We start from the raw sequence: 9990 nt of genomic DNA, 5'->3' as shown, positions 1-9990 counted from the left end.
GTCAGATAGAGGCTTCTTCAACATGCGCGCCAGCCTCGTTTGTGTTTGTCGTCAGTAGAACATTTTTCGAAGGCAAATGACTAGAGAGAAGAACATTGTAAAATAAGACAAAATGACACTCAAAAAGTGGCCATTCCCGAATAAGATTGGGAAAGCATGGCATTTAAAGAGTTGCTTTGCAATGTTTGCTGTTGGAATGTGGAGTAAATTTATGTTAAGTATGTATCATTTATGGAAAGCAATAACACCTCTCTATTTTGTGTTTTCCACACACAGGGAAATTCAATGACTGAAAGTTGAAATTAAGCTTTTCTTATTAATATGATCTCAACCTGGGCTGGGTCACTAGATGGGGGACTGGGGCACATTTTCCCATAGGGGACCTCAAAAAGGACCTTAAAATCGTAAATCTTTTTAAAGGATCGCAAGAAAATGACTGCAAGAATTATTCTGGAATGTATTTTAAGCTGAAATTGAGGCTGTAGTCACAAATATTTTATGCTCCCTTTCACTTGCAGGGCCACATCCTTCAGCTTTGCCCTAGGACTCAGAAACGTCTTGGTAGCCCAGATCTCAAGAGGACCTCTCAATTTATAATGACATACTTATTTCAATCACTTTTGCAAACAACTTAAGAAAGGCATTTTGCAATCTTTAAAAACCTATATGAATCTATGCAACACAAAAAACCACGTCCAAGCTCAGCTTATCACTTGGGTGTGCAAGAGTTAGTGAAACAAGAAATATGCATTGTTGTGTGATTTTTGATGCCCTTCATCACATCCATCAAACAGCTAGCTTGTCATTTCCATTTTGCGATGCATCTTATTTTACATGCTGAGGACACAGAGCCAAAGAAAACAAAGAGTGACTATCCTTGACTAAATTGCAAATAAACATTTACATGCATTATGCAAAAATTAATTGCTAAAGCTATGACAACAGTTGTAGATGAAAACAAATGAAAGGAAGGGCTAGGCTGTTAATGATGATGCAGTGAATAACTGAGAAGAAAGATAGGATTAGTGTGTTGTTGTAAGTGACATACTTTGATTATTGCAGAGCTGTAAAAGAAGCACACAAAGGAAAAGTATTGCTACTATGCTACTACAAGAGTGCACTCATAATTTTAAAAAAAATTCTTGGGAGTACTGCTGCCATGAAATCCATGCTGGCCTACATGTGCGTGCCCCCCAACTTTCTGCGCATGCTTCCTACTATTTATCTATGAATTGCTAAAATGCATTTTAGAAACTATCTTGTAGATGACCTTATCAAATACTTTTTAACCAAACCTTTCAAAAATAAACAGTGTACAGTGGCTTTCAAACCCAGTTGATGATTTCAGTTTAATGTTTCTTTGTAGAAATTGCAAATAAGTTGAAAATTCACAATGAAGATACCCTAGACTTGTATGTATGTGGAAGAAAGGAGGAGACACCACTAATAACTGTTTCAAATCATAGCTCTTGCTTGGATGACCCAGTTCTGTGGGGTTTGTCTACATAAATTTTCTCTTTTTTATGCCCTTAATGATTCTGTCAATTTGAAATCAAATATTGTTAAAGCCTTTGGTACCACAAGATTTGAAGATTGCAGAAAAAAGCAAGAACATAACATACCAAAGTATTTTTCATCTAGGTAAATCTTTAAAATAGATAATGGTGACCTAAGAAGTGAACAATTACTTAGATAATATTTATTATTATATTTAAGTATATACTTTAAAGTACTTAAGGAAGAAATACTTTAGGTAATTGCAGGTAAGTCTTTTCATTTGGTATTGGAAAATAGATAAGCATCATTAAAAATTACTTTGAAGGGATGGATTTGATATTTCAAGCTAAGTTAGAACATCTTTTTGGTGGTTTATATTGAAAAGGACAACAAATAGAATGATGCATTAGTCCTATTTGTTGAATGATATAAATTCTGCTCAATGAATATAGAACTTCTGCTCAATTGGAGTTTATCAATCTTTATTGTTTCTGTTACATTCCTATTTTGCTTGTTTTTTAGGTATGTTAAAATTAAAAACACTTAGAAATGAGAAATCTTTGAGGTGGTAAGGTTAATTCACAAACCTTGTTTTCACAGTATAAAAGGTTTTAAACTTATGAGAAATCTATATTTAAAAGATTTGAAAATAGTAGTAAATGCTGTTGGCATTGCTCTTCTTTAATTTTGACACTGAATAATTCATGGATATATTTATTCTAATTGTTGTTTTTGAAGAAACAGTCTCTTCTACATGCTGGAACTTCTAATGAACAATCTAATCTCTGCTCAAAAAGTAACAGCCACTGTGAAATTATAAATGAAGCCAAGCTTTTTCCCCAAAACAATTTCTTAGTTTTCTCTTAAGAAAAGCTGCTTTTGCTCCTTATATTTTTGGCTGCAACCTACTGCACACCACCAAATCATATTGCTAATCTGGTCTTTGCATCACTATATGCCCTCTTGCACTTTATAGGTCACTTGGTGCCCAAGAACTTCTATACACAAATGCAATATACTCATGGATTTTTAGTCATGGAAAGGTATTTCTCATACTGTAACTAGTGATTGTTATCAAGCCTGATAAAAAAATCACAGTTCTGAATGGTCTAATAATCAAGGTTACAATAACTTGTAAATCAATGATAGCAAATAGTATTTGCCTTACTCTGATTTGCTATTTTTTACTCCATTTCTAAATGCAAGGTTCTTTACAGCCAAATTGCTGAAATGAAGTCAATTTAAATATTAACAGATTTGTGATAAACATTGTTTGTTTTTGTTTCCAGGTCATTCCAGTTGTAAGAGGTAATTTTGTTTAATCATTTCTGCCGTGATTGTAGCATTCTGTATTTTTTATCCATGGAAGAGGAAGGCCTCTTCTTTATGCTGAGATGACCGATCCCTTTCTGTAATGTGTTTAGTCTCCACTGTAATATCATCTAGTACCCATTTGTTGATGGTAGTACTGCAGATAGGCATCAATATCATGGGATAAGGCAGGAATAAACCATTTGTTCACTCTCCTTTTGTAAAGCACCAAATGATCAAAGTCCTAATGAACAAGGTCCATCTTCCTAAGGCTTGAGGCTTGTTATCCATACTAGGTATTGTGGCTGAAATATCGATTTAACCAAGCCAAACATCATTGCTTTAGCTTTAGCAAATGAAGACTAGCTTATTTAACAAATCTTGACCAACAGCATAATACATTGGCAGTCTACTGGTTGTCCATCATCACCACTGACATTGTATCCTTTTTTGTATTCTTAACTGATGCTATGAAAGTTTTATCCCATTTGAGAATTTTTTTTAATTTTAAGTATAATGCATTGTAGGTGATGGTGTCTACCAAAGAGGCATGGATTTTGCTGTTGAAAAATTGAACAATGGTGATTGGGTCCATGTTTTTCCAGAAGGTGATATTTTTCTGGTTTTGTAATTTGTTGGCATTTTTTAACACAATAAAGTATGACAAGAGCTATAATTGTTTTGGATAGCAATAATGACTAAAAACCATAGCTGCTGGAAGAATTAAAAAGTTTTGGGTGCATGTAAGCACAAAGGGGTAGGTCTGGAGCTGCATATGAATGGTAAATTACCTCTGTTTCCTAAAAGTGGGACACATGCGTCTTTGTCCATGGCTCTTAGCTTTGCTGACCTACAACTAGCTTGGGTCAGCACTAGAGTGCTGGTGTTGTCACTATCCGATTAAAGGGTTGTAAGTAGTTGCTTCTTCTTCTGTTTACAAAGAATGGTCAGGCATATGTATTTTAGTTCCTTTGGTTCTTCTTCTTAATGAGAGCTTCAGCACAGGTTTGCTAAGAGCAAGTGCTTTGCTCAGATATTTGATCAAATCTTTTTTCCAAACCCTACTTACATGAACTCAATATTCTTATAAGTAATAGCATTTAATCAATACCCTTAAATACATTTCAATTGAGCAAATTAATCGATAATTATCAAAGAAATTAATCAATTCTATGGAATTGCTTTTACCACACTCTGTTTTAGCAGTATTGCACTTAGTTAGAAATTAAAAGCCATCAAAACTAATAACCAATTTTCTCTTTTTGGTGTGCCTTTTCAAGTCATATTAAAATGTAATTTTTATTTTAGGGCAAGTAAACATGACCAACAGTCTCATTCGTCTGAAATGGGGTATATTGATTTTAATAAAGACCTGCTTACCTTGTTAACTGAAAGTATCTTGTTTTGTTCTGGTATTATAAATGTGTCCTTTGCCATTATCCACTTGTTTTGTTCATCTGGTGTCTCCAATAGTTCTTGTAACTTCAATCTTTTTGTTGCTCTCTATGCTCATAACAGCAGAAAGCCTGATATGAATTTCAGATATAATTTTTTTTGCAAACCAACAATACTTCTTCATATAGGAGGTTAAAAATAAGTTTATCTAAAGAAGCTCTTCAGTATACAAATATTTATCTTTCAAAGGTATTGGAAGACTCATTGCAGATTGTAAAGTCCCTCCTGTAGTCTTACCATTTTGGCACTTGGGTAAGTTGGCCTCTATTTTTCTTCTTATTTTGTAAATTGCACATTTAATTATTACAAATTATGCAGTATTTATCTCCCAGTAAATATTTATACCTATTGTTTTGCATTGGCAAGATATTAATTAATTTTTAGTGAATGATTTATCAACCTTTTTTTCATTTTTACTTTTGTCTTGTGCAGGAGCAATGCAGTCCAATATAAAAAGAAATAATTTAGTAATCACAAGCTGAATTAACTATTATTTCTGCATATCATACTGGGTCTCATCAGAGTGATTATCATAAATGATCTTCCCCATTCTTTCCTCAGAGTATATCATAGACTGAAGATATTTCGGCATAAGTGTTCTGATGAACTTCCTCTAATAGTCATTTTAATATTTGGAAATATGTTCAAGGAAGATGTGATTACCCATGTTAAAAAAGATTCAATTATTGTTATGCCTAATTGAAAAAATCTCCTTAAAGCAGGTGTAAAAATTAGTGATCTCTCCTAAAAAGCTGGTTATTTTAATTACACCTTACATTAAAAATCTATGGCGTAAACAGCAGATCCTCTTTTGAGTTTTCTATTCCTTTGCACACAGCAAATTAACAGAATTCTCTACATGTCTTTATATTGCTATTATATTATACGGGAACAGAGCTTTTCATTGCTAGTTTATTCTTTATTCACTGCTATATAGGAATGGATGACCTACTACCAAACAGAAGACCTTACATACCAAGAATATGTCAGGTATATTTATAGATTCAAAAAAGCAATAAACTTGCATATTTTTGTGTATCAAACCAAAATATTATTCTATGATAAAATAGCACATAATTATCATGATACACTCAATTTGTTGGGCTATAGCAGTGATATAGAATCATTGTTAATTTTGTGTTGATTTGCACATCCAGTATTTCTTTTGCCCTTTGATGTGTGATGTTTTCCTTCTCTATTCAAGGTCGGCTGCCTTAATCCCCTTTCATTTTTATTCCATGCAGTCTCTCCAGTAAGGTTTTGCTATACATACATGTCTTGTAAGCAGGTTATCATGATGAACTAAACATTGCTAGTCTAACCCTTTGCTTTTATTCCAGAGAATCACTGTTTTAGTTGGAGAACCAATTGATTATTATTCAGTTCTCAAGGAATGTCAAAGGTTCAAATATTCAGCTGTAAGTATATATTTATTCACCTCTTTGTATCATGATTTGTTCCATGTTCGAATTCTAGCAATCTTCTCCTAATATTGGTGTTTTGCTGTCATACACAACCCTGATTTCACCAAACTTCTGCAAAATCCTCCCCTTTACATTGTATTAATGATCTTTTTACATTAATTAATGGCTTGATAGTCATTGATGTCATTTCATAATCTAATAACTCATTTCATAGTAATAAAGTTAATTACTTTTTAAACTGATAGCTCTCAAAATACCTGTTTCTTATAGCCTTGCAAGTATTGTTTCTTTAGGGTTTGCAAGGATAGCCTCTCAAGGGAAAGGAACAACCAATCTTAGCCTTGCAATAATAGCAAATCTTCCTTAGATAAACATGTAGATTCTGAACTTAAAGCTGGCAAAATTTAATCAGTTATATCTCGTTTGATCCCGCATTGAATAATTTGATGAAACAGAAGTTATCTGGGCAGTGGCGGTGCCAAGGGGTGGTATGGGGGGGTAATTACCTTCCCACTTTTCTGAAAATATGGTCTATATATTTCTTCTAAAAATGGATTGAAAAGCGCTGGGTAGGGGTAGATCAAATTTTCCAAGGAAAGGGAGGAATCACTGGAACGAGGCAAAAGGGGTGTGGTCACACTGACCACGCCCATTACCCTCCCACTTTGTAATAGCTAGCGCCACCACTGTATCTGGGTGTAATTTAGGTAATGAAATCTCACATTTCTCTGTTATTTTTTGCTAGGAAAAGACCAGAAAAATTTTAACAGATTTAATCCAAGCAAAGTTTGCTGAGCTGAAGACAAAAGCAGAACTATTGCATCGCGAGAATGCTTCGTAGCCAGTTTTCAAGTTTCTAGCATCTTGTTTTTATAAATGCGTTTTGAATTGAAGAAAGTTTCTCAAACATGTATATTTCATTTTAATGTGTGGTTTATAATAGTTTGATATAATGAATATTTTAAGATAATATGTTTAATCTTTAATAACCAAGTTATTTGTGTGTTAGTATTATCTCCTGGAATATATTTATGTCGATTGATCACGAGTAAGGTCCGTAAACAGGTCACAACTTATTGGTGTGGCAGTGGAATTAGGCCTGATATTTTCGGAAAGGCGAGAACAACCGATAAAGTGTGTTTTGAGAATAAAGACATCTTCATTATCAAGATTTACTGGCTATCTAGCTTAACATAATTATACAGGTGATGATAAATTTCTGCTATACTTGCTCTGTGAGAGGGAAATCAAATTGCCAGCAATTCAGTAGCAAGCAATTCGTTTTACGAACGCTGAAATAGTAATACGAATTAGGGATAACACCATTGGAGAAATGCTGAAGGGGAAAATACCATCAGAGCTTTGCGAGACAATTGTAACGGACCACGCCTTTCAGAACGGCTTAAAATGCGACCATATTCTCTAAAAACATGGACAGAAGGCGAATAACCAGGCTTGAAACTGACAGAAATTACATGGGTTAGTCAATTTTTCTACCTTTCCATTTTTAAAGGATAAATCATCTTCCAATTTCTACCTGTTACATGAGTAGAAAAATCTTAAAAATAAAGAATTTGAAGTAGTAAAATTTTGCCAGCATTTATTGAGTTTTCAGTTATCAATAGGAATATTGAAGTCACACATGAATGCAATGTCAAAAAGTAATATTGGTTTAATCAAAGATTTGATCCTGGCAGAAATTAGCCATGATATTCTAGAATTACCCAGAGAGAAGATAAGAGGGCGGAGCCTCCCTTCGGAAAGTAGAAAGGGCTGAGAATCAAGATCCAAGGCACATATCTCAAACCTCAGAAAGCTAATAAGTATCAACAGGTTATTTGTTACCAAAGATTCTAAAACTAACTATATACAGACGGGGCAAGCTGTGGTCAAATTTTCGTTTGGGGGACACAGTCCCCCCCCCTTGTGCCCCCTGCAGCTACGATGCTGCTCCTTTGTCATAAAATGTTTCAAATTGAAAACAGACCTACACTGTTACTTCGTTAGTTTATTTTTTACTTTATGGCTTATTTTCATATTAGCGTAATAAAAAAAGATTGTTTTCTATTTGTTTTCTTATACAGGTTTCTTCTTAAATCTTCCTGTGTTTTTTATTCGTTTAAAGTGCCACTGAACTGAAAAAATCAAAATTTTTTTTATTGATGTTCTAAGTCAAGTCGGTGCTCCTGAATCCGATGCTGAAGATGGCTTTTCGGAATTGTGAAGTGTTTTGAAGCGACAACGCTTCAAAGTTGCGATTTTGAAGACTTTTTGTGCGAAAATTTGTGCGCGGTCTGTGAGGAATTTCAGGAATGTGTGACGCATTAACGTTTATAAGTCGCGGAAGTGATGCGGGCTTCAGTACTGAAGACTGTATTTCGAGTGCGATAAAAAACCAAAAAAAACGTGAAGTGGATGGAAATAGTGCGATACTTGTGATCTAAATATCACTAGCTATCTAACTACAAGACACGTGCAAGGTATTTTCTTGTGAAAATTTCGAACCCATATGAAATAAGCAAACTTTTTGCGTGCAGTTGTTACTTCATGCCAAGACTTAATGCCGATCATTTACCTTTTGTGAATTATTGAGCGTGTCGAATAAGAATGCTTTTACGAACAGCTTTACAAATTATGAATAAAAGTGAGCAAACTGATCAAGGGAAAAAGTTGATCTATTATAGAACCACACAAATTGCACATTTTTCGGCGCTTTTCCCACTTTCCAACTTGCGCTGCCACTGTCAAAGCATCAGTTATTGCCAGGGCCGTCAAGATGGGATAAGTTGCCCCAGAACCTCGTGGTCAGGGGACCTCAAAAAGTAAAGAAGTTCATTTTAAATGGAATTGATTAAAAGTCCATAAGTAGCACGGTGGGATATTTTTAAACTTCTATTCATACCCCATCTTTTTGGCGTATCAAACTGCCTATCTCTATCAAGTTTCATGCTGGTATCACAATCTAATGGTTAAATTGTGACAATTACTGCTAAGAGGTTTGGAATCTAGTATCCCAGTCTATAAATAGCACAAGGGAAGTTTTTCGGCGTCTATTCGCATCCTATCCTTTTCAGCGTATCAAACTGCTCATCTCTACAAAGTTCCATGCTGATGTCGCGATCTAAAAGTTAAATTATGACAATCACTCCTTAGAGGTCTGGGACCTGGTACCCCAGTCCATAAATAGCATAAGTGGTATTTTTCAGCGTCTATTCGCTTCCTATCTTTTTGGCGTATCAAACTGCCTTTTACTACCAAGTTCCAAGCTGGTCTCGCGATCTAATGGCTAAATTATGTCAATTACTGCTTAGAGGTCTAGGACCTGGTACCCCAGTCTATAAATAGCACAAGGGGGATTTTTCAGGGTCATTTCATATCCTATCTTTTTCGGCGTATCAAACTGCCTTTTACTACCAAGTTCCATGCTGGTATCGCGATCTAATGGCTAAATTATGTCAATTACTGCTTAGAGGTTTGGAACCTAGTACCCCATTCTATAAATAGCACAAGGGGGATTTTTCAGGGTCAATTCATATTCTATCTTTTTCAGCGTATCAAACTGCCTATTACTACCACGTTCCATGCTAGTTTCGCGATCTAATGGCTAAATTATGTCAATTACTGCTTAGAGGTTTGGAACCTAGTACCCCACTCTATAAATAGCACAAGGGAATATTTGTCAGCGTCTATTCACACCCCATCTTTTTCAGCGTATCAAACTGCCTATCTCTATCAGGTTTCATGCTTGTATCATGTTTTACACAATTTGTAACTTTTTATCTTCTTACAGCCCTCACTATGGCTGAATTGACTATATAAATCTGAATGCGTCACTCGCCCCAGCCTCTTTTCGCACGACCTACTCGCAAAATAACCCCAGAAACCCCTATTTGTGGGCTCCAAATTAAAAAACTAAACTTTTTTTCGAAATCAGCGATGATTAGTCTACCAGAATCAACCATAAAAAAAATTTCATTTTTTTCAATTCAGTGGCACTTTAATGCTTGAAATTCTTCTGTCTTCTGGTTTTGTTAATCATGCATTGATGTGATTTATTGATTTTCTATTATTGAATATTGTTAGATTTTGGTATTGAAAGTGAGCTGGAGGCCCTCTTGGCCTACTTTTTAGACTGAAATAAACAGGGTGAATGAGACGATACACTTTCTTTTTTATAAGAACAAATTTGTAAGAATAAAAAACAAGCCGAGGCTGGGCTATTGCAAAATGTTTCACCTCAAGAACGAGAATTTTGCCATCCAGTATGGGCTCCGATGCAGGCTGAAAAGTGGGGGCCAGCAAG

The 9990-nt window shown here is 34.9% G+C and overlaps 2 protein-coding genes across 3 annotated transcripts in view; one reads left to right on the top strand and one right to left on the bottom strand.

The window, feature by feature from the left end:
* Nucleotides 1-9990, bottom strand: part of LOC135692843 (uncharacterized) — a 152459-nt gene that overhangs the window by 55034 nt on the left and 87435 nt on the right. The window lies entirely within an intron of this gene.
* On the top strand, nt 34-7787 carry LOC135692849 (tafazzin). The gene is made up of 11 exons (XM_065211178.2): nt 34-218; nt 1367-1495; nt 2020-2065; nt 2474-2540; nt 2787-2805; nt 3336-3416; nt 4117-4158; nt 4453-4515; nt 5201-5253; nt 5604-5681; nt 6433-7787. Exons 1-11 carry the CDS (start codon nt 113-115, stop codon nt 6526-6528), a joined length of 780 nt encoding a protein of 259 aa, XP_065067250.2. The 5' UTR covers nt 34-112; the 3' UTR covers nt 6529-7787.

The sequence above is a fragment of the Rhopilema esculentum genome, chromosome 3, assembly GCF_057945365.1.
Source record: "Rhopilema esculentum isolate cy_ngs chromosome 3, ASM5794536v1, whole genome shotgun sequence".
Lineage (NCBI taxonomy): Eukaryota > Metazoa > Cnidaria > Scyphozoa > Rhizostomeae > Rhizostomatidae > Rhopilema > Rhopilema esculentum.
This window is presented reverse-complemented; position numbering and strand designations above follow the sequence as displayed.